General features: G+C 37.8%; 4 protein-coding genes across 6 annotated transcripts; 1 reads left to right on the top strand and 3 right to left on the bottom strand.

Moving 5' to 3' along the window:
- Positions 1-445: 445 nt before the first annotated feature.
- Positions 446-3,114, bottom strand: mibp2 (muscle-specific beta 1 integrin binding protein 2). 2 transcript variants are annotated; one of them, XM_041991290.1, is made up of 8 exons: positions 2,837-3,114; positions 2,024-2,114; positions 1,773-1,821; positions 1,393-1,579; positions 1,225-1,296; positions 1,020-1,126; positions 829-919; positions 446-725 (listed from the first exon to the last, which is right to left on the bottom strand). In XM_041991290.1, exons 1-7 carry the CDS (start codon positions 2,860-2,862, stop codon positions 834-836), a joined length of 618 nt encoding a protein of 205 aa, XP_041847224.1. In that variant the 5' UTR covers positions 2,863-3,114; the 3' UTR covers positions 446-725; positions 829-833. The 2 variants fall into 2 exon arrangements, with proteins under 2 accessions (XP_041847224.1, XP_041847225.1); XM_041991291.1 differs by lacking the exons at positions 1,773-1,821; positions 2,837-3,114.
- A 5,956-nt stretch (positions 3,115-9,070) lies between these two features.
- Positions 9,071-11,421, top strand: LOC121640751. The gene is made up of 4 exons (XM_041986616.1): positions 9,071-9,178; positions 9,798-9,975; positions 10,059-10,294; positions 10,566-11,421. The coding sequence occupies exons 1-4, from the start codon at positions 9,143-9,145 to the stop codon at positions 10,893-10,895; spliced, it is 780 nt and encodes a 259-aa protein (XP_041842550.1). The 5' UTR covers positions 9,071-9,142; the 3' UTR covers positions 10,896-11,421.
- Positions 11,422-11,892: 471 nt separating this feature from the next.
- On the bottom strand, positions 11,893-15,293 carry LOC121641635 (hyaluronan and proteoglycan link protein 3-like). The gene is made up of 5 exons (XM_041987891.1): positions 15,075-15,293; positions 14,761-14,983; positions 14,532-14,677; positions 12,685-12,987; positions 11,893-12,237 (listed from the first exon to the last, which is right to left on the bottom strand). The coding sequence occupies exons 1-5, from the start codon at positions 15,208-15,210 to the stop codon at positions 11,951-11,953; spliced, it is 1,095 nt and encodes a 364-aa protein (XP_041843825.1). The 5' UTR covers positions 15,211-15,293; the 3' UTR covers positions 11,893-11,950.
- A 1,824-nt stretch (positions 15,294-17,117) lies between these two features.
- Positions 17,118-27,784, bottom strand: LOC121642239 (EGF-like repeat and discoidin I-like domain-containing protein 3). 2 transcript variants are annotated; one of them, XM_041988856.1, is made up of 10 exons: positions 27,592-27,784; positions 24,327-24,452; positions 24,108-24,239; positions 21,632-21,745; positions 21,226-21,407; positions 20,987-21,142; positions 20,742-20,886; positions 19,771-19,955; positions 19,520-19,675; positions 17,118-17,950 (listed from the first exon to the last, which is right to left on the bottom strand). In XM_041988856.1, the coding sequence occupies exons 1-10, from the start codon at positions 27,665-27,667 to the stop codon at positions 17,807-17,809; spliced, it is 1,416 nt and encodes a 471-aa protein (XP_041844790.1). In that variant the 5' UTR covers positions 27,668-27,784; the 3' UTR covers positions 17,118-17,806. The 2 variants fall into 2 exon arrangements, with proteins under 2 accessions (XP_041844790.1, XP_041844781.1); XM_041988847.1 differs by having other exon boundaries at positions 17,120-17,950; positions 19,771-19,973; positions 27,592-27,783.

The raw sequence follows: 27,784 nt of genomic DNA, 5'->3' as shown, positions 1-27,784 counted from the left end.
GTAGTGAAATCCTCAGACTTGTTTTCTAGCATATCCAACTAAAAAGAAACTAGTCTGCTGTGTGCACTCAACACCCAGGTCACATCTCCCTAATAGAAACAACCCAAACATGTCTTAAGTTACTTTATGTTAAGAGTCATATTTAAATGATAAGGAGACGCAGAAGATGTGCCATTTTAACTTTATTTTGCTCAAAATACTTTTACTGAAGCAGTCCAAACTGTCTAAAATTAGATAAGCGTACCCAAAACCTGTGGTCACGAGGTCAAACCTTGTGATTCTGCTTATCGCTCACACCAACTGCTACTGGGGAGCAAGATAATGAGACCGTCTGCTCACTGCAGCCCTTCCATGTGCCTAACTTCACACTTCAAGTTATATTTTGTAGCACTGGATTTGTGCTTAGGAAAGTGTTGTATAATTAAAGTAATCAAAAACAAAGTAGTTGGCAGGAGGATCATTTATTGACATATGCAACCATCCTCTGAACATTTCCATCAACTCTCTGAAGTATAGGCTGTAACAAAGCAATAAATATAGAAGATATAAAAATCATTCCAGCATTTTATGCTGTCAAACATTTACAAAACAATAAAACAAACAAAAAAAAAAAAAAAAAAAAAAAAACATAGCAGTCAACTATGAGCTGCCAGGTAGAAACTTAAGGCAAGGCGGTCTTCTGCTTGCAGATTTGAGTATATGCTTCCTTAAGCCGATCAGCTGACCTATAACACAGCGAGAGAAAAAAAAAAAAAAAAAAAACCATTAACTCACATGTGGATAAAAAGAGAGTTACGAGAAATAAATGCAGTCCGATTATTTTTGTACCTTTGTTAGAGAGATTTTTGGATGTTGTTGAGGATGTCACCATAGACAAAGTTGAACAGTTGCTCCTTTGTCCATGTTCCATCTAGCTGCACTGTAATCAGAGACATTAAATGAGAATTATGCTTTCCTCTCTGTATGGCAATACAGATGCATGCAAAGGAGGAAATATTAAAATCAAAATGCCCACTTACAAACATCAACATCTGATGCCTCCATGATGTTCTTATGTTTTAAATACATGGGCCAGACGTGGCCATCAAACAGGCCAGGTGGATCAGGCACCGTGTAGTTCCTATTGCTACACACACAAAAATCATCACTATTTAAGTAAGAGAGAGGACAAAAAAAAAAAAAAAAAAAAAAACACTAGTTAATGACAAGTCTCTGAACACTTACCACCTCCTCTTTTTGCATTCTTCATAGGGGATGGAAATGAAGTAGCGTTGGTTCAGCACGTCGATCAATGGTCTGTAAAGGTGGAAGTAAATTTTTGGTCTTTTTGGTTAGAAAATACAAAGAATATATAAAAAAAATAATCCAACTGAAATATAATTGTGATCTTACCCATAGGTGTAAAGCAGGAAGCCCTCCACAATGAGGATGTGAGTTTCCTCCTCCTTGTGGTCAGACTTTGGGACAATCTCAGTATCCAGGATGTTATTAACGCCATGAGACTTCTCAAACTTCACTGGGTTCTCCAGCCATGCATAGATTGTACTCATCATGGCTTCCATGTCCAGAGCAGTAATGACTACAGAGAAAAGCAGGTGGGAAGGAGGAGAAGGAAAAAAAAAAAAAAAAAAAAAAAAAAAGACATACAGAGAATTGGAAAAGACAAATAAGATATACACGTTTGGATTTCAGTTTATTATTGCATGCAGATTACAAATGAGACAGTCTTTGAGCTGAAGCAAACACACACTTTCATAAAAACCCAGGCTTACCATCGTACTGCTTAAAGCCATCTTCACCAACTTCAATCTGATCTTGGGGCTGAAACATACATTGATAAGATGTACCCAGGTACATTCCACTAGAGCTAAACTGCTATTTGGAAGGCTTGGATAGTGCTGTTACACTACTCAATTAACACAAGTGGCCAAGTGTTAAGATACCATCAACTTGTGTTACTCAAAACTATCTCCTAGGTTAATTGAATCCAAAATTCAAAGAGATGTATGTGTGTGCTGCTCACCTTGAAGAAGTCATCCTGATGTACCACACAGCAGTTGGGTAGAGTCTTGATCAGCCTGTTAGTGAGGGTGGTTTTCCCTCCATTGGTCACTCTGCACGGAACAAAGCAATAAAACAGAAATGAATGGTGGATGAAACAATCCATCAAAAAGGAGTAAAAACAGATTGAAAACAAAACCATCCCATCTGTTTTACGTATCCATTTATTATATTTAGGTTTTAGTTGTCTCTTTTTATTACATTTACACAAATTATGTACACACATTTACACAAATTATGTACACACATATTACATACATTCACACATATACATACACACACACTAATATATATATATATATATATATATATATATATATATATATATATATATATATATATATATATATCTCAATTGTCGTCGTCACAGAGATACCTCAATAATGACTACAAATTGTCAGCATGAACTACAGATATCAGAGAAGTGCAAATGTTAATGGTTTAATACACTTTAATGTATGAGTTCATTTTAAGAGTCTCTGGATCGCATAAAAAGGGTGGGTCAAGTGGCGGGTTTGCTCACCCTATTACTTTCTTATAAAACAGTTAGCTTAGGTTTTACAAATCAACGTGTATAAAAAAAAGCTGCCAAGCTATTGCGTCAACGACGTCATATTTTTCCAAATATTTTCAACATTTGTATGACAAAAAGGAAGCTGTAATTTAGCGGATGTCGTGACCGCTGTCTCCACGTGTACCGGGCTTTCAGGGCCTAAAGCAGCTTAGTTAGCATGCTAGCTTAGCTCGCAGAGCAACCGCAGAAACAGGAACTCACCCGCCGATGCCGATGATGTACTTCATGATTTCAGATGGTCAAAGCTTGAAGAGTCGCCGAGAGTTCAAAACGTCAATAAACCGGGTTAGGAAAACAATGATCGGACGAGAAGAAAGCTTAAAAAGAGAAGGTTGCAGCAGGAAACGTCAACTACTCGATTCCTCCATGGCACTTGGGTTTAGTTGAGTAAGGTAAGCGCAGAAACGGCCTGTCACTCGGACACGGTCTTCCACCGAGAGAGAACCTCGTTGCGTTGTCGCTTCTACACATACTACAGTTAGCGCTACGATTGGCTATTTAAACACCTCGAGCCGCTTGAAATACAGAGTACAACCAATCACAATGAAGTGCTGCCGCAACCACGCCCTCCTCCTCCGCCGAACCCCAAATTATGATAAAATTTTATTTTCAAGCCAAGAAATAATAAAATTAGGGAGAAGGAAAAAGACAGAAACGCAAGAGAAACGAAACGCACAAAGCAAAGCAAAACAGTCAATAAATATATACATAAAAAACGATGTGAACGATTAACAAATCCTGTTCTTTTTTCCAGAATATTTTCTTGCTTCCAGATAATGAACGATCCGTGACAACAGTAGCCTAATAGCATGCACATGTGCTTAATATTCTCTAACAAAGTGCATTTTTTTTGTGCGTCACATGAGTTAACCAGAGATGAAAGGATAAGGCTGCATCAAACGTCAGTATCCTCTACAGGACACTGTAACAACAGGCTACTTTCAGCAAAAAGTCATATGAACTCTTTCCACTAAATCCACTTTCCCAGTCAACCACCATGGTATACTGCACATCATCACCTGCACTGATTGTGACTGAGGATTTTCTTGGTACTTAAAACGTTTAAAAAGTGAGCCTAATTACAGTTTTCATGCAAATACTGTGTAAAATGTTGACAGCTACCCTGTGAATTCATATTTTTGTGTTTGTTGGTTTTCCTTAATTGCAACTCTTCAGAAAGTCAGGAATAATACACCATGCCTCGACTTCAGTTTGACATTTCACTATCCCATTTCAATACAATCTTACAGTTTCCACGAAATCCACATGTATCACATTGGGTGTCTAACAAAGCTGTTGCTGTTAAAATATTTTAAATATAACTGGAACTGAAGGTGCAAACAGCTATGTACTGAGTGTAATTCATGGACACAAGTGTTGTCATCAAAATTTGGTAAAATATATTTGTTAAAAAAAACTAACGTGGTAAGAAGAGAATATCTTGTCAGTACATTTGCCATTTTTTATTTTTAATACAGTTCATGAAAACTGAAATCACAACTTAACTTGGCTGAGTTACCTCATCACTCAGTGTCTAACAAATAATGCTACAGCCTGGCTTAAAGGTTATTTCTACATGACACTGAATGTGTAGCAGTGTTCTTCAACAAAAAAATCAACATACTGATAGAAAAAATATAAAAAGTAACCAAAAAAAAGCAACTTGAAGCGGCACATGTTTGCAAGTCATTGCTTTAACTGACTATATCTAATCTGTGAAGACCGGATCTCTTACAGGGGCCATTAACTCTGAGGCACCCATACAATGTTTGGTTTTTTTTTTTTTTTTTTTTTCTTCTTCTTCTTTTTTTCCCCACATATTGATTTTCTGTTTCACTCAGTACAGATAAAAGCAGTTCTCTTTAAACCATACTGGATGGCAACATGCTATTGGAAGTACTACCATTGTGTATCAAAAATACAAAAGAACAAATAAATCTCTTTGTGCACACTTTCTGTGGTGTTTGTTTTACCAGCTTACAGCTGACTTCTCTCCATTTTTAAAAAAACTTCCCAACTCCATGACAGTTTTCTGAGGTTACGCCAAAATATTGCTTTTGTTGGGGTTTACACCCTTGACAACCTCAAGTATGAAGAGGAAGTTGCCAATTGTGGGATTCAATTCAGCTTTTAAGATATCTATTCATAGTTTGCCTTAGCATCACTCTATGATTGAAGACTTTTCTTGTATTTTCTTGAAATCAACAGCAATACACTGAACAAAATTTGGAATTTATGAATTTAGTGTAATTTTTCATCAAAGGTAGTTTATTAAAATTTCCATGCTAACTGGATACAGCGACAAAAGCTTTACACAAAAAGACAAAACAAATCTTTCTGATTTTAGATGCACCATAAGATTGAGTTTACACACTTGTAACAGTGACTTAATAAATACTTTTCAAGGTTACTTAGCAGATACATGTATCTAGACTCAGTATAATCCATTCTTATCAAATACAACAACAACACATTTGTACAAATGAAAACGTTATTACCAGGGGTGAAAAAAATACTCTGATCCTTCATTTAGGTAAAAGATTACATTAGAATACAAAACAAAAATTAAGTATATTTGGAAATATCATTAATTACTGTTTGCTAAGCACCTTCTTTCAGTGGTGTGTTATTACACAGTTTTAATATTTGGTTATTAAATCCTGATGCAGTGTTTCCCATCCTGTTCAATACTGCCATCTGTGACAACATTTTTAAGCTGATTATAACTCTTGTGTGAAAGACTGATTTTAGAGGAAAGTAGTATGTGGTGGAGAGTTGGAGTAAACAACGTTTCCCTTTGACGTAAAATGGCAAGCATAATTTTAAAGTGGCATTTCAAATGAAAACACATGGTGCATGTTGCTGCAGGCTCTAACACGTCTCAGCAAAATGAGAGAATAAACACTGCGCTACTGTTTTGTGAAGAAACAATAGCATGCTGCACATCATTTATCATCCAGATGGAGCAAAGATGTTGACTAGTGCATCCTAAAGCCACTAAATCCATATATTTAATTTATTTTAAACAGTTTAAAAAGTTTTTATCAGCCTGACATCCAGAATATTGACATTTGATGTCATAAAAGAACAAACAAAAAAAACGTGTATTACAGACAGAGAGTAAATGTTATAAATAAGAAATGAAGAATTAAAAATATTTAATGAAGAGATTATCCTTTCCAACTTTGAGGAAGTAAAAATATGTTTGTTTCATGGTGAATATAAATGAATCAGCTCACAAAAAGTATAGTTTCAGGCCCTTTTAGTCATTATTGTTAGCTTGTTTCTTGGAATCTGAGACATTGGGATGCCCCCCGGACATGCTTTTATGTCTTTGCATAACGTTGTGGTAACCTTCCACATGAAACCTTCATACTGTGAATGCCACTCTTTGGTCTGCATGTGAGCCATGCTACTGTTACATAAGAAGTGACTAACTCTCACAGTGCTGAAACTAAATGAATGCTCAGTCTAATTGGTTTTGCAGGTGAAGGTTTTGTCACTTGAGATTACAATGCCAAAAATATGAATGCCTCACGAGCCTGAGAGATACTAGGGGTCTGTGAACATATTTGTGGGTCTGCACAAAGTGGACTTCTATTCCAAACTTGTTTCAAACTTCTCTCATTGTGATTATGCCTCCATATATTGCAGATTTAAAGAATGATTGATTTACAGCTGAATTGGTATAATCTGAATGACGTTTTTCTTTCTCTTCTGTCTGTAATGGAAACAATGTACCATGCTGAATCATGTTAAATCAAGACGAATGAACCTCACATTTAAACCCTTTAATGTCAGCCCTGAAAGGGGAAAAAAAAGCAAGGGACATTCAAATTTGCATTTTTTTTTTTCAATTCTTTGGGGGAAATATAATAAGCAAACTTATTTGTAAGCAAAAAGTTCAGGTGTTGTGCTTAAAACTTTAAAAACAAAGTGAAATAATAAAGTTTTCTCACTTTTCACATTAGGTCTGTACACTTAAACAGGAGGAAGAAGACATGTATCAGTCAGTTTTACTTCAGAAATTTTTAATTGGGTATAAAGATTAAAATGTGTTCTTCCAAACAGCTGAGCCGGACATTCAAGGATTAAAATAATGTACAGGGTTACAAGTTATAAAGTAGATTCTGCGCTAGGTTCTGCCCATGTTGTTCCAGGAAACTTTCCAAACATTTGACTGCCATCTGCTGGCTATGATTAAACCTTTCTGGGGGTTTTTTTCTCCACTTTTAAACATCTTAAACTGTCCTTAAGACAAGATTTGCTCTCAGTCACATATTTCAGGAAAAAAATATGAATATAGCTGTATTCTTAAAATATGTTTAATCAGTGCAGGAAGAGTTATGATATTTTGCTCCATTTTCAAACCTCTGTGAGAAAGATGCAAGATGGAGGAGCTGCCAGAGGAGAAGACTGGGGAAAGTACGTCTTTTAAAGGTTCTGACAGTTGCATGAAAAACAGCAATCACACATAAATGGTACTGGTTATGACCTGAACCACAGATGGTAAATAACTGTATAGAGATTCTGTAATACATTGATGACATGGAAAAACTGATTCTTCTGTTGAGATTGAGAAATGATTTACGTAACATAAGATGAGCAAACTGGGGCAAGATTTCTGTTTCAATAGCAAAACAATTTATTGACAAGCAGAGCTTTTTTCCACATTTCATTTACCCTCTTGTTACATATTTAAGTTAATATTTCTTTATAATGTTTAAACATGACCTTGTAATTGATCAGTGACCTGTCCAGAGTGTATCCCACCTCTCTTTTGAAAGCAGATTGGGCAAGCTCCTGACATTAAAAAAAAGAGAGACACTGATTGCAAACAACAAAGGCAGTCTTATTCATTCAAAATGCATCTAAATACATCAAACTATTGAATATTAAGCACTGAAATTCAGCAATATATTTAGATCAGGAATTTTAAAGTTACAGTGAATGATGGGAACCTCTAGTGGAGACAAATAGGGCAACATTAGTGATGTTCTGTCATAAGACCACAGTCAGTTAAAATTCTTTTGTTTTTAAATCTTTACATAGTCTGGCCCCTCCTTACCTCTCTGAGCTACTCCACCCCTATGCACTTGCTCAGTGCCTCAGGTCGGCTAACCTGCTGCTCCTGGACAAACCGAGGTCCTAAAGGAAGCTCAGAAGGGACAGAGCTTTTTTAGTTGCAGGAATGTGGAAACTGTGGAATGAGCTCCCTTTCCACATTAGACAAGCTTCCTCATTATCCATTTTTCAAACTTTTCCTAAAACCTATTTTAACTCTTTGGCTTTCAGCCCAGCATAAAACTCTGTGTCTGTTTTAGTGTGCTGTGGTTTTATTTATTTAATTCCCTGTTAATTGTTGAATTTTTTTATGTTGCTTTGTCCGTTTATGTACATCACTTTGTTTCAGCTGTGATTGTTTTAAAGGGCTTTATACATAAAGTTGAAAGTTGAGGTATCATGTGATACTTATAAACAGTTACACGACAAAGTACAAACTTGTTGCATACACTGTGGCGCTTGATAACAGTGCAGACATAACAAACAGTGCTTAGCTAGCCATTTTTATGAGGGGTATAAATGACCAGTTGGAAGTAACAGAGGAGTTGCTGACTGTGTGTCCGATAGGGATGGGGGAAAACAAGGCCTCATGAAACATCGAGTTGACTTTGACAGAACTGTTGGCTGTGGGTGTCTCATGCATCAGAGGACAGCATTGACAGGGCTTCCTCACTGCACGTCTGTCATCCTTGCCTCATCTTTGACTAAGCGTTCAATAAAAAATACATTTTCTACCATATGTTATTGTCTTCTTCTGTCATTCATATTAATGAGAAAGGGGGACTGTTATGTAACATTGGTTTAGGTAACAAAATTATAGTGTAATATAAAGTATACTCATCTGTAATGACAGTAGTAGGCTACTTTACTGCCTGAAAACCACTAGAGCAGACACGTTTGTTGCAAAACGCAGGATAAGTTTAAAAAATAAATGCATGGGAAAAGTGCGGCTGTGGCTCATATTTTCCATGTCGCTTCTCCACGTCCTCCGACATGAGCAATGAGAGAAATGACGTATGTTTCAGGCTTGTCATGCCGTGCACGCGTTCATTTCTTTAAAAATATTAGTACCATAGATTAACGCATTTAAAAAAAAACACACACACACATACAAACAAAACAAACAAACAAACAAAAACACACTTGTTTATGGAACACACACAATATACAAATAATATATCATACACTATTTTTAAATTTCAAAGTTTTATTTCTTTAATTTCATGATGGATGACATGATGGCGTCACGACTAATCGACAAATCGATTTTGAAAGACCTGACTAGTCGACTTAAAAAATCACCTGAACTACCCATCCCTATGCCAGTTCAAGTATCCGAGATGAAGACGATGGAGTTGACTGTTTGTCCTTTGGAGGGCGGTAGTTCTTCTGAATGTCAGCGTTGCCAAAAGTGAAGACGTAGAAGAAGAGCACTTCCGGTTTATGGCTCTTGAGAAAAAGATGGATCAGCAGCCAAATGTAAGAAAATACTCCTAAAATATCGACAGCGACTTTTTTCTCTTCTTTTGTTGCATTTCTTGAGCTCTTTAAAATTGTTATTTGATGTGCACATGACCCTCGTGTTATCCACAACTTTGCAGTAATTAAAAGGTTTTAGGGAAGCTGCCTTGGGGTAGCTAGCTAAAGCTAATCCCGTGCATTGTTGGTTAGTGTTAACAATAAACTTTTGTGCAAAACACACAATAGTAGCATGTGACACGAAAGCTATGCATGTCGGTTAAAACGTTTCTATAAAAACCTGATGGTAGATGTTTGCTGCATGCAAATTTAATCACATGGGTCTAACTGTGGCATTTTCTCCTCCTAAGCCTTCACATTGGTCATATTTATAGAAAGTCACATTTTATGAGTTTCTACATATTCAAATCAACAACAATCGGACGCCACAGTTAATACTTAATGAGATTTTAAGGTTAAAAACTAGTGTTGTAGGGGCTGTTTTTGTTGAATACCACAACAGGCTTAGCTAGTTACTTAACTTCCAGTCTTAATTCAATGCATACAAAAATAATCTTTGTCCCATATTTGATCAGAACTAACTGCAACAGACCACTGACTTATCCTTTACGTTTTGCAGATCCATTTTTCCATCCGGAAAGGACTGTCCTTCCCTCCTCTGGAGCAATGCACAACTTGCTGCTCTAAAGGCCTATATCATTGTCCGTTTTGTTTACCAACATTTTTTAAACCAACAAAGCGATCAAGGGTTATGGTTCATTTGGACAATCACTTGAGGAGAGCCTGCTATTTTGGGGGTAATTATTTTTTTTATTACTGTTTTCAGTTTCTTAAAACAGTTGATTTACTCATTCACAATTATGTTTTATGTATATTTTAGAGTACACAATCCACAAATGTGCACTGGAGTGCAGGAAACAACCACATTTCCACTGTTTGTATTGCAATGGCACATTTATAAAGAAAGAGACTTTCAGCAGTCATTTTTTAGCGTGCCAAGAGGGGCACCAGCAGCAGAAGAATCTAGAACTCTTCAACTTGCAAACAGTAGTTCCACAAAGTGTCCAAATCAGCGAAGTGACCCCTGAAGAGAGCCTCATTCCCTCATTTCACATGGTAATATAAGATACTCCTTGGTTGGTTTAGATGTACAACTTTTTTTTCTTTTTTTTTTTTGATAACCATGGCTCATAATTACATATAGCATGACACTTACAGGCAACCGTTTTTCTTGCAAATGTTATATGCAAAGGCATAAGTTTGATAGGTTTGAATGGTGTGAAAAACTAAGACAGCAGAAATGTTTGTGTAGTAAGACTTATTATTTAACTGCAATAATGTTTTTTTTTTTGTTTAAGAGTGTTTCCTCGGTCCTCTGTTTTCACAGGAGAGCAATGATGGCAGTGAAGGTGATGATATCACCATAATTCCTGATTCTGGGGAAGAAGACTGCCAAGAAGGGAGCAGCAGCCACTCTGTGACTCATTTCATCTCCAGGTCAAACACACCAGGCACAGTGGGGAGGGTGACAATGAGTGCAGGGCCAGACTCCTCTAAACGTGATCAAATGGTACAGACAAATATTGAAAAACCTCAAGACTGTGACGAATACTACTTCATGAATCTGGTGAAAATGTTTAAAAAGTTGTGTCCTAAGAAAAAGACAGAGGTCAGGATGAAAATTGAGAGGATCCTGTTCGAAGCTGAGTTTCAGTAGACGTTTGCTTGCTTTACATTTTTTTCTTTTTAAGTAGTAGTAACAAATGATTTGATTTGTGATCCATGTTGTTGCACTAGCTGAGATTTGCCTTTCAGGGAGCTCTGCATGAAATGTGAAAATGTGAATTTCATGTGTTGTATGAGATGAGGTTTGTAAAGAGGAACAACAAACTACACTGAATGTTCCAGTTTGCTGCTCAGAATTGTTCTTTATTTAACATTCATGCTATCTCAAAATGAGTCCACTATTATTTTCATGTGTAGAAATGCTCAGTATGTTTTATAGTTGTTACAAATAAAATGTTGTTTATGAAGTTCTCAAAACAACAGCATTACATTGAAATATATATTTTTGACACTTTTTGACATTTGTTTGCAAGGAATAACCAAAGAATGTAGAATCTACCTCAGAAAGAAGCAGAGCTGGAGCAGTGGTCTCACAGCTGCATGCCTCTTACACTCAAGAACAGCAGCTGTTTGTTAAAGCTGAATATGTTTTTCATTTAAATAAAGTTCCTTGATTCCTTCATATTTCTTCAAGGTGTTGAAGTTATTTTTGTAGGCTTATTGATCTGAATGACAAGACAGAGATATTTATATTTTTTATTTAGGAATTGTTTCATTTACAAAGAAATCTGTAAAAATGTGTTTTATCTGAGGTTTTGATCGGATCATTTACATAATTGTAAGCAAACAATGAGGTGTCAAGTTTGCAAACAGCACTTTAAGTGATTTATATTTGGTTTTTAATTTACAGTGGAGGAAATTAGAAACTATAAACACAAAGGTTTACATTCATATTAGTCATGTAATATCCAGAGGTGATACATGAATCCCCTGTCAAAGGAAAATATTGTAATTAAAAAAAAACAAAGCAGTTTATTATGATACACGAACCCATGCTGTAAATGGGGGATTTAGCAATTTTCCCCTTCTATATATATATGTGTGTGTGTGTGTGTGTGTGTGTGTGTGTGTGTGTGTGTGTGTGTGTTGGTCATTTAGCTGCAGGTTGAGCAGTTTGCAGTGTTTAAAGCCATTTACCCCATTTGCTCAATCATCTAACTTGTAGCAGTAGACTCCATGTTTGTGCTGCAGAGGGGGGAAACCAAAGCTGCGTACCCCCGGCTCAGGAGGACCACAGTTTCTACGTGGCCTGCTGATGGGATACCGAACACTTCCATCAGCCAGCCATCCTGCATCACAGCGGTCCAGACCTGCGAACCTCCAGGCAGCGTACAACTGCCCGACTTTGGCTATCTCTGCTCCATCCTCCTGACAGGCCCGCTGAGACTCAGTCAGGTTCATCTTTTGAGAGGACTCAAGATAGTAAACTTTCCCTGAAAAGAAAAAAAAAAATTATACAGTCTGGCAGGCTGGAAAGATACCCAAAGCGCTTTACATTATACATCACATTCACACATTCACGCACACATTCACACACTGGTTTAGATCATAAGGAGGAAAAGCTTTTAAAACTAATTAAGTTGAGCACTAAAAGGATAGTGTTTGTTTTAGTAATTAATGTGAAAGAAGAGTACAGTTAAGCTTTATGAGATAAATGACGCTGAATTGTACAACGCTTTTGGTGTCAAGGCTGTCATATTATGAGTGTTGGTTTACTGTCATATAGCAAGCATCTACTGGAACACCTGGACAGTGCTGATGTTATGAAGGCCTGTTATTTTCATGCTTGGGTGTGTTCAAATGTCTTCTGTGAAAATTATTTTGAACCTCTGACCTTTTTGCTCTTGTACCAACTCACACCACCTAAAAGAACACCTCACCTCTGATTGAAGAAGAGAAGCAGAAGACATCATAGCGATGAAGCTTCAGGTGTCTTCTGCCATAGCTGCGCACTCCTGGAGCGAGGCTATGCCCCCCACAAGGCACTCTCGGTTGTGTGATGGGGTACTGGACTGTCCCGTCAGCCAGCCAGCCTGCGTTGCACCAGTTCAGACCCTCTTTCCAGGACTGAAAAAGTTGTGTGAAAGTGGCCAGTGTGGAGTCCTGTTCCTCACAGACCTGTTGGGCTCCCAGGAAGCTCAGATGGTATCGGCCACGAGGGTGCTGGTAGGGAAACACCACACCTGCGTGGAGGAATTCATTGAATGAATTGTATATGAGCCACTACACTTGGTAGGGGAGCTACAAGAGACAGTGACTGCTGACAGTGATTGCTACTGTCAGTACATCTGTAAATCCTCCTTTGCTTACAGCAGGGATCTCAAACTCCTTGAGGGCCAGTGTCCTGCAGGTTGTAGATATTTCCCTGCTTCAACAGACCTAACTCAGATTGGGTCATTGTACTGAACTTCACAACAAGCTGTTGGATCCATTTTACCTCTACATTTTTATATTTTTACTGCAAACAACAGGCCTCTTTCATGCGGGCCCATCATCAATAACTTTGGTCATATCTCAAAGAAGAAAATGTTGCTGCCCATCAATTTGCAGAGGGTTATAGGGCGATTTTTCAGACAATTTAGAGATCATTATTCTACAGAGAGAAAGATTAGTCACAAGTGGCAAAAACTCAAGACAGTTGCCAATTTTCCAGAAGTGGACATCCTAGCAAGTTCTCCCTAAGGTCTGACTGTGCAATGTACAGAAAAACTGCTAAAGGGATAATCATAGACTACAGGGCTCAGTCAGCAAGTTAAAAGTTCATGTTGGTATATTTAGAAAAAAAACTGAACAATTACTTCTTGTTTAGAGGGAGAAATTCTGTTGTCTAAAAAGAGAACACAACAGCAGAGCTGATGTACATGATGTTTGCAGAAGTTACATCTGAACAAACCACAAGACCTCTGAAACAACACTACAGTGGAGATATTTGGTCTAAAGCAAAGATAGCTTATCACCACACACACACACACACACACACATCTCATAACCACTATCAAGCGTGGCAGTGGAGGGCTGATGATTTGGACATCTTGCAGTCATCGAGTCGATCATGAATTCTTCCAGAGGAAAATGTGAGGCCATCTGTCTGACAGCTAAAGCTTGGCTGAAATTGGCTCGTTAAACAAGAAGATGATCCCAAATTACCAGCAAACCTACAACAGAATGACTAAAAAGGAAAAAATATGAAAGGGTAGTAGTTATCCAACCAAAGTCCAGACATCAAGCTGTCTGAAATACTGTGGCAGGACAGTAAGAGAGCTGTGTATAAACAAAGACCCACAAACCTCCATGAGCTCAAGCAAGACTAAAGAGTTGGTGAGAAAAACTCCCCCACAACAGTGTGAGTGACTGATAACATCATTTAGAGCAGTGGTTCCCAACCTGTTTTCCCTGAGGACCCTGAGGCTTGAGGGTCTAGGGACGCCAGGTTGGGAACCACTGGTTTAGAGGACAGTTATTTCAAATTCCAGCTGCTAAGAGATGTGTAATCATGGGGTGTAACTAGGTTTTCAACTGTTTCTGTATTTTGCTTTAAATGTTTTTATTTTTTATTTATTTTTGTAATGACTAATGACTTTGTTTAACATTTCAGATACAGTTTCACAGAGGTTGTGTTTGCCTAATTTGATCAGTTGGCGAGGAATAGAAAGTTATTATTTGCTGATACATAAAACCTTAGAGCTGGAAGAGGGTGCACTTTCTTTTTCTTATGACTGTAGTGTACCTTGTAACTCCAGATGAACTGTTGCGCTCTTGTCTTCTAATCCATCCACCACCTCACATCTGTATCGACCAGTATCATTCAGCTGAAGGTCAGTCATCACAAGTGCAGCATCTCCAGGGAAATCTTGTCTGAGCTCCACGCGGCCCCTGACCAACACACAACAACAACAGACAAATTCAGCAGCTGCAGGAAATAATGATTTTGAAACACTTTGCATCAGTTCAACAACCTAAAGACTCCAAAACTTCGAATATGTGAGCCAATAGCCACCAGCACGTCCTCCTCATGTCTACCAGAAGCAGGCAGCCAGGACCACTTGATCCGAGCCTCCCTCTGTGAGCTTGGCTTGCGCTCGTACCAAAACCTGCATGGAAGGGTAGTGTTACCCCCTCTGACTGCAAACACTGATGGCTGAGCAGAGTCCACATGGAGCCTCACATCACTGAAATAAACTGCAGAATATATACAAGTCATATCAAGACGAACTGCTGCCAACATGATGTTAAAATTCTGATGTATTTCACCAATAATGACCTGACTTACTTTCTTTTTTGCCATTTGCCCTGAAAATGTCTTGATAGAAGAAATTGTTCTGGACTGAGAAAGCAGCCAAGGAACAATATGAGAAGAACAGCTGAACCACTGACAGCAGCATTATTTGGAGGCAACAAATCCTCATTATGGCAACGCCTCACACCTGCAAAGAGAAGTCTGTTTGAGGAAGCTGTTTATTAAAGTACAACACAAGCAGTTTTCATAGGATTTCTTCAAGAGTTTTCAGCTAAAATACAACCTGCTGTATTATTAGCATGCTATGACTTGACAGTGCCAGTGGAGGACAGCATGGCATCACTTTAGCAAGTTCTGCTTGTTCCAGAGAAAATGTTATGTTCCCGATTTTGATACTTGGATGCACTTTAAGAAAAAAAACTTGCACCACAAAACAGATATGAACACTGGTGATTTGTATGCTGTTAGGGTATGATGTTAGGGTATTTTTTCCAGAGTTTCTTTGCTGGTAAAATTTAACAGATTCATTAAACATTTATATAATATATATTATCTTTGTATCTTTTTCTGTGCACACAGTGTAGATTTACCTCAGCTGCATCCTTGGAAAAACAAAAATTACAACACATTTTTTAAGAATATACAAAACAGAAATCATGACATTTAAAACAATTAAGGCATTTTGTTTTGATTTGTTATTCTTTTCTGAATTCTAATCTGTCTTGTAATTTATTCTAAAATGTATGTTTTCTATATTTGCTTTCTTTGTTGTTTATATTTGTTTTGGACCTATGGACCATTGCAAGCTCAGAAAAGTAGCATAACTGCAAGAAATAATGGAAAAGCAAAACAAAGAGGATACTTTGCAAATTTTCTAACTCAAAATGCATACAATATTTTTTTGGTACATCTTTAAAGTACAGGTTTGGACACATGGTCATTTTAAAAAAAAGTATTTACTTACCACAAACCTTTTCCTGTGACTTAAATCCTTATTAAAAAAAGAAGTGTAAATGTTGAAGAGCTCACGAAAAGATCAGAGAATTTCTGCTGGGGATAAGCTGGTCTCCAAGAAGAGACACGACTTCTGATGCTCGAGGCATTTAGCCGTATTTCAACCTCCGCCCAGTCTTTGTTGATGATAAAAACAGGTGCAGCTATGTCAGCTATGTTAATAATGATGATGAAAAGTTTCTTAACCTTTCACTGAGGAGCAGCAGGGCTGTAATGATGGTGTGCTGCTAAATGAAACATCCGTCCAATGTGCTGCAGAAGAAACATCCCCGTGTGTTTTATTGAAGCTAGTCCATGTCAAGCAGACTTACTGTTTCACCTGAATAATAACAAGGTTTTTAAAAGGAAAAAGTATTTCACTTATTATCCTTAGAAAGTAATGAACATTATTATTGTTTGTTTGGTTTCAGTGTACATCACACAATAAAGATCACTGATATAACATGTATAGTTGATTCAACTTTACAAGTTTGGGTATTGTTGACACAAATATGTTGTAAGAATCCCATTTATTAGACATTTGGGAGAGCTCAGAAAGCAGATTTTGTAGGACATAAGTCTTCATGCACAGGCAGCTATATTTTTCCAAAAGCACTCTATCTTTTTATAAGCAATCATGTAAAGTTGTGGACAGAATTCACATACAGTAGACAGTGCAGACAGATGTGTTCGAGATGCCTGGTCCTGCACTGCATTCATTCCACAGAGATGAAAGCTGTTGCCTGAGGCCAAACATACCAGGACTGTGAGTTTAGGGGGTGAGGGGATGGAGAAGATGTAATTATTCCCATAAACATCAGGCCAAATTCTGGTTGCTCTGGACTTGTACCTCAAATGTGGCTGACCTAATGTCACCCAAAAATATCTGTTTTAACTCATTCAGCCATGTCTTTTAGTTGATTATTTTCATTGTTATTTATTAAGTCAGTATATCACCTCAAACTCATCTGCTCTTTCTCTTTCTGCTTCCCAAGCATAATTGGGAGAAATTCTGGTCTCTAAATCAGATACACACACAGCAAATATTTTGTTCATCATTTAATAAATGATCTCAATTTAAGACCAACAATGAGTTAAAAAAAATGGAAAACTTTTTTTCTTTCATATTTTTAAACATGTTGCATTTGTTGTAAAAATGATTAAAGCAGAATGAAATTATAAGTAAAAGTTAAACAGAGAACATGCCAAATTATGTAAAAAAAAAACAAAAACAAAAAGATAAATCACATTAACAACTTGCAAAAGGTTTGCTTGACTTTATCAGTGTGCTGTATTTATCTAATCATGGACAAACTCTCTCTTCCTGGACAGTTTATATTCACGTATGTAATGCACAAGCCCTGCTTCATTATGCTAGTATGTTCTTGAGTAACAAAACAGCTGTTGAATGATAAACAAAAATAAAGAAGTGTGAGTATGCTGGTGATGATGTCAGCTAACAGTCAATTACAGAGACTAAAAGACACTTCTATGCAGATATAAAACTACAAATATGGATAGTCAACAGAGAGCTCTGTGGGGAACCAATATTTGCAGGCTGCAACGTCCAACATTTTCATCCATGTAAACATAAATAAGTCACTAGTCAGAAAGTGCTACAAGTGTTAAAAGTCCAAGCTATTCAGCAAACATGATCTCCATAGAGTGCAAAACATATGACTCTGCTCATGTCTCCTATTTCCACCATGGTCTGAGGAGACGATACAGCTGGATGAGGATGGAGGACTGGAAACATGGCTTTAAACAAGCTTCTAGTCATCACAGCCCAGCAGCTCCATGCGTAGAGTGATCCGTTCGTGCCATGCCCAGGGAATGACCCTGACGTACTGAGCGTAGAATGGAGGCTCAAACAGATTCTTCTTATGGGTGTTGTTATCAATGTTTCCTTGGAAAAGCTGCAAAATAAAAGTTGAGTCAACTTTCATTTAAACTAGACAAATCAAGCAGAACTAACACAATTTAATGATAAAGTAATGTCTGTCAAACTGAGCTATGCTGTCAGATATTCAGTTGCCAGACAAAGCCCTGAGCATTACATGGGCCTTCACGCTCTGTGCTCGGTAAAAACATCAAAGCTTGTTTTGCAGTTTTAATGGAATCATCTGGGTTCAGCCACTATAGCTAAAGCTCTCATTAAAACAGAGTTTGTAAAGAAGACCACAGCTCCCCCACTCCTCCAGCAATCTTCTGCTTTTTATATTTTTGAAGACTGAGGTTTATACAAAAAAAAAAGAGAAGAGTTCATTCAGCATTTACAATTTGCATACCAAAGACAAAAATTTACTTAGACATACAGAACTGTGCTAAAGTCTTCAGCCACCATCATAATTGTTTATGCTCCCAGGAAAAGGGGAAACAGGGGCTGTGATTTAATCAACTGTGCAAACATAAATGGAAATAAAGCACATAAGAAACAGTTTTTGCAAATCAAATGTGGATGAAAGTCAATATTTGGTGTGACTTCCTTCATTCTTCAACACAGCCTGAACACTCCTAGACACATTGTCCTGTAACGTCTTTAAGTTGTCTTCAGGAATAATTCTTTAGGCTTCTTGAAGGACTTCCCAAAGCTCCCCTTTGGATCCTTTGCCTTTCGTAATATTCTCTGACAAGGTGATCCCAGTTTTCGTAATGTTGAAATCCAGGCTCTGGGAGAGATTTATTATTCCATAAGACCTGTTGTCAAAGATTTTACTTTTGGATCTTCTGTCATTTGACATACTTCAGTCTTTTATTAGTTTACTTCCTGAACGTCTTGCCACCCTTTCATGGAAACCATTTCCGATAAGGCTCAGTGACCAGTCGGTGGATCAGCTGAAAGGCCAAATACTGCTCTCCGGCAGTATTTTCTTTTTGTTTTAAGGACAGCATTCAGATTCTGTTTATCTGCTGTAAATAGTTTGTCATTTAGGTCCACCACTTTTTCTTTTGTTTTCTTCCAATTTTCCAGATGTATCAAATATTAAAGGACACACTGTACATAATACTGAGATACGATAAGTTTTCTTCAAATAGATCTTTGGGAATTACATTGTGGGTGCAACAATACTGTATTAATGTCTGTAAACATGTGCATGTGCATTTTCTATAGATGCAGCTAAAAGATTTGGAACAAATGATGTGCTTTTGCAACAGGCTGCTAGTAACAAAATTTATAAAGATATTATTTAACATATGTTATTTGCTCAGTTGCCCACAGCACTGGCTTGCCCCTTGGGTTTAATGCGTCTATTGTGCTTGAATGAATCAGAAATCAGTTTTAAGTGCCTTAATAATCAAAATATTCAGCTACATGAACTGGATTTAAAAAGAGCAGAAAAAAAATTAAATATCCAAAGAAAAACATACCTTAACAAAGCCTGGATAACTATTGCTCATGACCACTTTAAAAGATCATAAGGAGTAGCTAAAGATTTATGCACAGTGCTACAGGAAGATACTTCAGGTATTCACATGTGTCTGACCTTATCGTTGCTGGTGTTCTCCTCCTTCACTGTACTCCATGATTTTCCGTCATTGCTGTATGCCACTTTAAACTCTGACACAAACTGAACCACCCCAAAGTCCTTTGCACCCTGAGTGATGATGCCTGTGAGACGTTTTGTTTTCTGAAGATCAACCTGAGGAGGGACCAGAGAAAACAATGAGATTCTGCAGAATCTGGTGGGTTCAAAGCGATTTTCATCAGTAATGACAGCAATAAAGTTTCCCACACCTGAATCCACTCTGAGCGGTTGTTGTGGGCGGGAGACCAGGCGTTTGTCTTTCCCGCCTTATCCAGTCGAGCAAACTGAGGATGCCAAGTGAAGGTATCAATGCCCCACGTGCGGAAGGTGCTGGAGGCTGAAAGTTGGTCATCCGAGATGAGACGGGACTTCATTCCCAGAGGTTCAGAGCAACCTGTTGTGTTTGAATGAACTGTAAATCAAAGGCCAAAGGAAATATGGGGGAAGGGAAAACCACAACAGAAGAAAGAGAAAGAGCAGACAAGAGAGGGAAAAGACAAGTGAATTCACCCAAGGAAGCGAAGGCTCAACTTTAACCATCATTTGAGAAAATTAGGAAAATGCACATAACATGCAGCTGATTAAAATCAATGTAACACCCAAAAGCAGACTAAAGAAAGGAATAAAAAGAAGTGCATAGCGAAGGGAAAATTCAGATGACAGTTCATGAAGCCACCAACCCATCTGCTTACGTTTACTTTGTTTCCCTGCAAGGACTGTGATTCTTACACCCAAAAAAGACAAAGGACAGGCAGGCAAAAATGCTAATGTATTTGTTTGTCTGTGCAGGAACTGGCTGCTGTTATTGTTGCATAGCCAGAGATATCCACATACAACTGTTTATATTATACATTTTCCTTGTGGTGTGACAACAACTAAATGTTATGCAGCTGAAATAAACCTTTCATTGCCTTTTTCTGTGGCAGTGTGACCGCACAAAGAAGACATCAACACAGTAAAACAATAGATGGAGGATATAACAAAAGACCTCATTGTGAGGATTTATGTAGTTTCCATTTCTCAAATTAGAAAGTTTATACTAGAAAAACATCTGGACTTGGCTTGAACTTGATCATTTTTTCCATTGATATCAAACAACTTTTTTTTAACCTTTCCTCATCATCTCCAAAGTTTCAGAACTTGCTGTGAGAGTTTAAACTTTTTAACTCTTTGTGTTTACCATGGAGTTCACACCCCACCAGCTCCATGCGCAGTGTGCAGGCCCTCCGACAAACCACAGGAATGATGCGAATGTATTGTGCCACGATAGGAGGGTCAAACATGTTGGCCTTTGTGCTGTCGTTATCGATGTTGCCCACAAAAACCTGCAGCACACAAACACAAAAAAAGGTAAAGATACTGAAAAAAGCCTCTTTTCTAAAAGGCTCATATTGTCTTTAAAAGATAAACGATGCAATGTCTAACCTTATCTCTCCGTGTGCCATCTCCTTTGTAGGTGATGTAACTGATTCCATCTAAGCTGCTTGCCACCTTGAAGGCCTTGATGTACTCAGCTGCGCCCATGCGACTAGCTCCCTGACTGATGATGCCAGTCAGACGCATCTTCTTCTGCATGTTGATCTTTAATCAAAGGTTCAAGTATTAGTCAGGGTTTTAGCTCTTACTTGTCATGGCTATGACTTTAAAATAGTATCGTCTCTCACCTCAATCCAGGGGTTCCTGTCATAGGTGGCGGACGTCCAGGCATTGACGATGCCTTGGTTGTTGAGTCGCGCCAACTCCGGACCCCAGCGCTGAAGGCCCAGAACGCCATAATGCACTGAGGAGGCAGAAATCTGGGACTCTACGATCATTCCTCCTTCCATCCCCAGCAGAGAAATACAACCTGGGATACAATATTTTTGATTATCTTTGTGTATTTCACATATACACAACTGACATATTGTAATTAACTACTGGTAAAGCACATCGGGTAATAGTTATGGTTATAAAACACACAGTTTTATTTTATTTGAACAATTATGTAAAAAGGTCAGTTTACAATTTTTTAATGATTTCTATGGAAAACATTGTGTGTGTATTTGAGAAAAGTGTAGTGGCTGAACATACGAAGCTGGCAGTGCTTTCCAACATATGGTGAGGGACACTCGCAGGTGTAGTCTCCATCAAGATCTCGACATGCCCCTCCATTCACACAAGGCTGGTTGGCACAATCATTTACATCTGGCAAACACAACATCCAGTCATTGTCCTAAGAGTAACTTGAGTTAGAATTGAAAGACAATTTCTGTGCACCGCAACAATCACACACACATAAAAAGGATGATTGTTGGACATGTGATGAGCAGGATGGGGGTTGGGGCAGGTGGAAGACCACAACAGCCTCACTGTGTCTCTAGTATACATTTGAGAGATAATTTTGTCTTAAATTAAACGTGATGACAGAAATGCCCCAGAGGGCAGCACTGAGGAGAAGGAGCAGGGTTGGGGTGAAAGGTTATTGAAACACATCTTAACAAAGAACAGTCAAAGATATTTAAAGGTTTTATTCATGTTGTGTTGGCATCACCCAAAATTACAGACTGTGTCTTCCTGCCATGGCATCTCAGAATATCTGTTCACTAAAAAATGAGCCCAAACTGGGTTAATGAGCAGGGGAAAAATCCAAACTGGAAGTACTCAGAAAGCGCAGCTCTATGCCAAGCCATTGTAATCTGTATTTATTTATGTTTTTCCCCAATGAATGTGGGCATTATTTTTGAGTTAGAAGCTCAAATGGCAAAATTATCCCTATCTCCCCACAGTAAAGAATCCTTTAAAAAATTTTCTGGATCCAGACGGTGGTCTGGATCACCCCCAAAATCTAATAACTTTTACCTCATTTTATTCCTGTGACTTCTTAAATATTTAATCAAAATTCATCCATAACTTTTGAGTTATGTTGCAAACAGACAGACAGACAAACCAACACAGCTGAATACATGACCTCCGCCTTGGCGAGGTAATAAAGGTGGCTTGTTGGGTTTTCTAGCACTTTCTCCAGCCCAGCCTCTCCTCGATGATAATCACTGTAACAAGCGTTACTGGCATCCGGTATCTCATTTGAACGCTGCCCATTTAAAGCATGCAATGCATCCTAATCTCCACAAGGTAGAGCCCTTACGCAGCAAGTGCAGATGTATTATTTTGAGCAGTGGGATGTTGGTGCAGTTTTCACTGAGCTGCACATTTTATGAAATTCATCTTATAAAAGTACCCACATATTGTAACAGAGGGATAATAAAGCAGGCAGCAAGCGCAATGATGACTATGCATAAAACCCACTCTCAAGACATAAATAACAGGATGCTACTGGATACTTCTATTGTATGATGCTAGTGCAGGAATTTTGAAAGTACTCAGTAAACCCAGATCAGATCTGAGAGCAACTCCACTTTTTGATGCTTTCATGTGGATCCACTCAACGCAAATAACAGTTAAACAAAGTAAGAGAATCCCAGCCAATTTAATCAGTTAATTTACTCATGCATGCATTGCTATTTACAGCATATTGGCTGTATTTTTCCTATCGGTGTGTGAGTATGTTTAGTTTCCATCCAAATAATACAATATTTTATTCACACTCCTTAGAAAACTTATTCAAGAAGCATTTTTTAACCCTGTCCTTGAAAAAAGTCTGAGCTGTGTAAATATCAACTGTCTTTTTGCACTGCTGTTTTTTTTTTTTTACCTGTCTCCTTAACACCTGCAACTTGCAGAACTAAAGCAGATGACTGCTTGACGTAATACCACATGGGTCTGTTTACGTCTTGTTCCCGTTAATGCTAAGAGGATTGGTCACAACTTAGAAACAAATTCCTGTATGGCTGCCACATCACTCGATCAGCACAGCTGATAACACTGAAAATAAGAGATCCTACTGAGACGTGGACCATGAAATAGCCTTACTTACATCCAATGTGCAGAAACAGCCAATCATGAACATTTCACATTTTCTCTGCTTAATTACCTTAGATTGCTAATGTTATTAGTTTCCACTGTGAATGGAAGATGACAAGATAGAAATGGACAGAATTCACTTCATTTACTTTGTTTCATCTGATTGGGTCAATCTTCAGCACAAAAAGATGCAGTGTTGAAACTCTAAGGAGAGCCTCTGCATGCTAAGAGACTTGGATTGGTCTTTCACTAATGACCCAAACATAATAACCACAAAACCTGCTGAATGAGTCCCTTTCATGAAACTGTGGAGTGGCCACATCTCTTTCACTGCTGATGTTGTGGCAGGAAGGAAAAACTCCTCATGTGTTCACACTTGTCGAGAAAACTGTTTAAACTGGAGTTTTAAATTAGCACCACACAGCCAGCTGAAATCTTCTGACAAAATTTGATCAACGTTTGCTCATTTGATTACTTTTTTCTTCTATTATAATCTACTTTTCTTGTCAGTAGATGCTCTGCTTTTCAGTCTTGAGCAAGATATATGTGCAAGTGTAACTATGATGTAAAAATCTGACTTGGAAAAAATGTACAAGTAAAAAGACAGACAGCTCAGCTTCATGGGCTCCAGATAGAAGTAACTTACTGATCTGACAGTGCACTCCCTCAAAGCCAGGCTGACATCTGCAGATGTACTCATTGAAAACATCTCCTCGTCTGGTTGGAGCAATGACCTCGCAAGACCCGTCGTTCTTACAGGGATTAGGACTACAGGGTCCTAAAGGAGGAAGCAACAAAAGACTTTTCTGGCTTCAGTCAATTAAAAACTTTGCATTTCCTCCAGAACTTCTGGCTTTCCATCTACCTGTCTCTGTCAGGTTACAAGTGTCTCCCCCAAAGCCATCAGGACAGATACAAATGAAGGGATCTTCTCCTACGCCCGTCACACATGTTGCTCCATTGTGGCAATGATTCACTTCACAGTAGTCACCTGAGAAAATAACCAAAAGTTAAACAGTGAGTGTAAGGATTTTAAACTACCCTGACGACACTTAATACACATTGAGAAAAACAAGGGTGTGTTAAAAGAAAATGCATCTTTTAGTCTTGCCTGTCTGTTTATATCCTATATTGTGTAATCTATGCTCTTGTTTTGCAAAGTTCTCTATTCAGCCATGTGGGAAAAGCAGCCAGCCAAAACTAAATGACCTTGTCTCAACGGCATGGTCTCATCTGGACAGATCTTTGGAGTTTTTATTGTATTTTTATTCCTCTCTGTCAGCCTAACTTCATATTATAGAAACCTGGCTCATAAAACAATAATATCTATTTAAATGCCTCACTTTATTAATCTCAGTTTAGTAGATTCAAATGACAATGGGACCCGATTTGTTCATTTTTGTTTAAATCATGAGCAAGTATAAAGTCTTTTGGCCTCAATTCCAAACTCAAGATTGGCAAAAGTCTTGAATTTGAAGTTAGAATCCTGAATAAGTTATAATGTGCTCATTGCCAAATGCTTCAGAACAGCAATACAGCATGAACAGGACGTTAAATAAAAAAAAAGAATATATATTAATTTCCTCATTTGTTGGATCTGCTGTATGTTGAGATGTCTGAGAATGTTGACTTGCAGAATATCTATCTATCTATCTATCTATCTATCTATCTATCTATCTATCTATCTATCTATCTATCTATCTATCTATCTATCTATCTATCTATCTATCTATCTATCTATCTATCTATCTATCACTGCGTTAGTGTTTGTCTTGAACTATGGAAGTAGATCTGAAATGCTCAGCTGATTGAGAAAAAAATAAAAAAAATGTTTTTCAATAAAAATAGTAATCCTATATAAGTCCAACTTTTTTAATATGAAGATTTCTGGCTATTTCGGAAATAATTTTGACTGTTCAGGTGTTTGAGTTGTTGGATGGACACAGCTTACATTTGATGGTGTTATTATGAGACCAAAAACCAATTTATTCAGAAAATGATCTGCAGATCTACCACTTATGAAGATTATCTGCAGCCTGCTATGACTTTGGTTCCCTCCATTATGACAATATAATACTGCTTTTATAGTAATGTTTTAATAATTATCCCATAATAGATTTAGAGTCAATTGGGCAATTTTTTCTGCTGTAAATACTTCTTATAGTTTCATAAAAACTTACTGATTATACTTATGTATTTTCAGTTAAATAAAAAGATAATTTCAATACTTTAACTTCATATTAAGCATTCTGTTTTGAAATTACAACAATTCATCACAAAAATATTCCTTGAAAACATTTTAAGTTGCTCTTAAATAACCTTGTGCTGCACTTTCAGTGTTGGAGGATCTACGAAATATTTATCTTGAAAACAGTCACCAAACTGAAGCAGCAGAGGTTGAAATATCTGAAATTTTCATCTCTATTCAGACGGACATTACTCCAAACACTGTGCCGGTCTATGCTTCTATATTTTATTTGATGCTCTGTCACTGTGAAAATATCAGAGGCTGTGTATGGCTTTACTGAATCTCCTCTCAGGACTGCTCGGTACAGTGGGATTTCATAGTTTTGATTATCTGTAAAAGAGTAACAGCCCCTATGTTTCCTGTTTGTTGCTGGTATCGGACAAGTTAATTTTACAGATGTTGTCACCAATTAAGTACGAACTAACTCAACTCAACTCAGCTCAACTCAACTTTACTTATAAAGCCCTTAAAACAACCACAGTTGAAACAAAGTGCTGTACATAAAAGCAACACAACAAATACAAGAATAAACAGGGAAATAAATAATATAATAACACATCTGACACAGGTGTTTGAGGTGGACAGGTCTGAGGTGAAAATAAATCTTTAAAACATGTACTACTAAACCCGGAATGAGCAAGTCTTTTTTTATTCTGCAGGAAAACAACTAAAAGGATGATGTTCGGCTGGGTTGATACCAAGAATTGAATTCCACTAAATTGAAACAGAATATCTAAAGGTGTAAACAGTTTAAACACTAGCAAGAACATCTCTGTATGCAGGATTAAGAGCTTGCAGGATTAGTCAGGCTGCTCAGAAGCATGTGGCTCTTTCAGGACTGACAAGTTGCACAACATTAGAGTGAAGAAGCTCAGAGTTACTTGGAACATGCAGCACACCTGATCAACAGGTGGGTAAAGAGCATAGTAACAGACCATGATTGCATAAAAACATCATGGAAGCAGAACATCAATACACTTAAAAAAAATCCAAAACACCTGCGCACTCAGGTAGACGGCATGTTGCCAGGTCGATCTAAAGTTAGGTGAGTGGACAGCTGGTTCATGCAGACTCCAGACAGGAACACATATGGTGTTATTTCCCGCTACATCTGCTCCACCTCCTTGAGACACCAGAAAGGTGTCACAAGGACATCAATATAATGCAATATGGGCTGAAAAGGATAAAGTCTTTGAGGTAAATCAATATTTCCTTGTGTCTGTGAATGTATTCCAAAAATTACTCTATATATTGTAAATAGAACTGTTCACTGTTGCAAGCAACATTTCTTTCACCAGCCTGTCTCATACTATGACCACTGTTCAAAATAGGACTGAGTAATAACAGTCTCAAGTGTAATAACAGGGCAGTGTCACATTGAATCACCAACTCTACCGTGATGGTAATAAGCTGGTATCTTATGGGCAATGCAGGAAGTACCAATTACACACAGACTGCCTGAGATGTATCCTGAATGTTAAAATCATCTAACAATCTTGACAGATTATTCTGACATAACTCTACTGAATAACTATTTGAATTAGTTATAAACCTGTTTCATATCGCCTCACATCATCGCCCCCTTTTCAATCGACATGACACTGATTTACAAAGAGAAACAATAAGCAAAAGTAACCAAACAGGCTCCCGACCTGGTTTCTCATTACTCCAGGCTGGACTGACATCCCAACTGGAAAAAAAGAAAATTTGTCATGGAAAATTAAACTAACTGGAAGTGTCAAAGTCCCCTAGTGGATGGAAAAAAAAAAGTAAATGACTGGACTCTTGTCAACTTCACTTGACAAGACAAACAACACATTGAGAAGTTCTGTCGGCGATTAATCAAATGTGAAACGTGTAGTTTTTTTAAAAGGACACTTACCTCTGACTAAATGCAGGCAAAGGAGGAGAGTAAACGCTCCTAAATACACTGTGATGGCATTCTTAGAGCGTTTCATATTTGTTTACCCTTTACTCTGGTCCGCGGGGTTGTTTGTCCGGAGCGACGCTGTACCGCTGAACTCCACAAATGCTGCCTTAAAGGGCTGTGGGAAATATCGCAAATCACACCGAGT

This window comes from Melanotaenia boesemani, chromosome 1 (assembly GCF_017639745.1).
Source record: "Melanotaenia boesemani isolate fMelBoe1 chromosome 1, fMelBoe1.pri, whole genome shotgun sequence".
Taxonomy (NCBI): domain Eukaryota; kingdom Metazoa; phylum Chordata; class Actinopteri; order Atheriniformes; family Melanotaeniidae; genus Melanotaenia; species Melanotaenia boesemani.
This window is presented reverse-complemented; position numbering and strand designations above follow the sequence as displayed.

Bases quoted from the DNA above. Each gene is read 5' to 3' on its own strand.
- LOC121640751 (XM_041986616.1), top strand. From the start codon at position 9,143: ATGGCTCTTGAGAAAAAGATGGATCAGCAGCCAAAT. The intron at 9,179-9,797 runs GTAAGAAAATAC...TACGTTTTGCAG, and splicing joins AGATGGATCAGCAGCCAAAT to ATCCATTTTTCCATCCGGAA. The intron at 9,976-10,058 runs GTAATTATTTTT...TGTATATTTTAG, and splicing joins GAGAGCCTGCTATTTTGGGG to AGTACACAATCCACAAATGT.
- LOC121642239 (XM_041988847.1), bottom strand. From the start codon at position 27,667: ATGAAACGCTCTAAGAATGCCATCACAGTGTATTTAGGAGCGTTTACT. The intron at 21,746-24,107 runs GTAAGTTACTTC...TGTGTTTGCCAG, and splicing joins GGGAGTGCACTGTCAGATCA to ATGTAAATGATTGTGCCAAC. The intron at 17,951-19,519 runs GTCAGACACATG...TTTATTTTGCAG, and splicing joins AGAACACCAGCAACGATAAG to CTTTTCCAAGGAAACATTGA.
- LOC121641635 (XM_041987891.1), bottom strand. From the start codon at position 15,210: ATGAGGATTTGTTGCCTCCAAATAATGCTGCTGTCAGTGGTTCAGCTG. The intron at 14,984-15,074 runs GTAAGTCAGGTC...TATATTCTGCAG, and splicing joins GGCAAATGGCAAAAAAGAAA to TTTATTTCAGTGATGTGAGG. The intron at 12,988-14,531 runs GTACACTACAGT...TCCTCCACGCAG, and splicing joins AGTTCATCTGGAGTTACAAG to GTGTGGTGTTTCCCTACCAG.
- mibp2 (XM_041991290.1), bottom strand. From the start codon at position 2,862: ATGAAGTACATCATCGGCATCGGCGG. The intron at 1,580-1,772 runs GTAAGCCTGGGT...TTTTCTCTGTAG, and splicing joins TGGCTTTAAGCAGTACGATG to TCATTACTGCTCTGGACATG. The intron at 1,127-1,224 runs GTAAGTGTTCAG...TTGTGTGTGTAG, and splicing joins GAATGCAAAAAGAGGAGGTG to CAATAGGAACTACACGGTGC.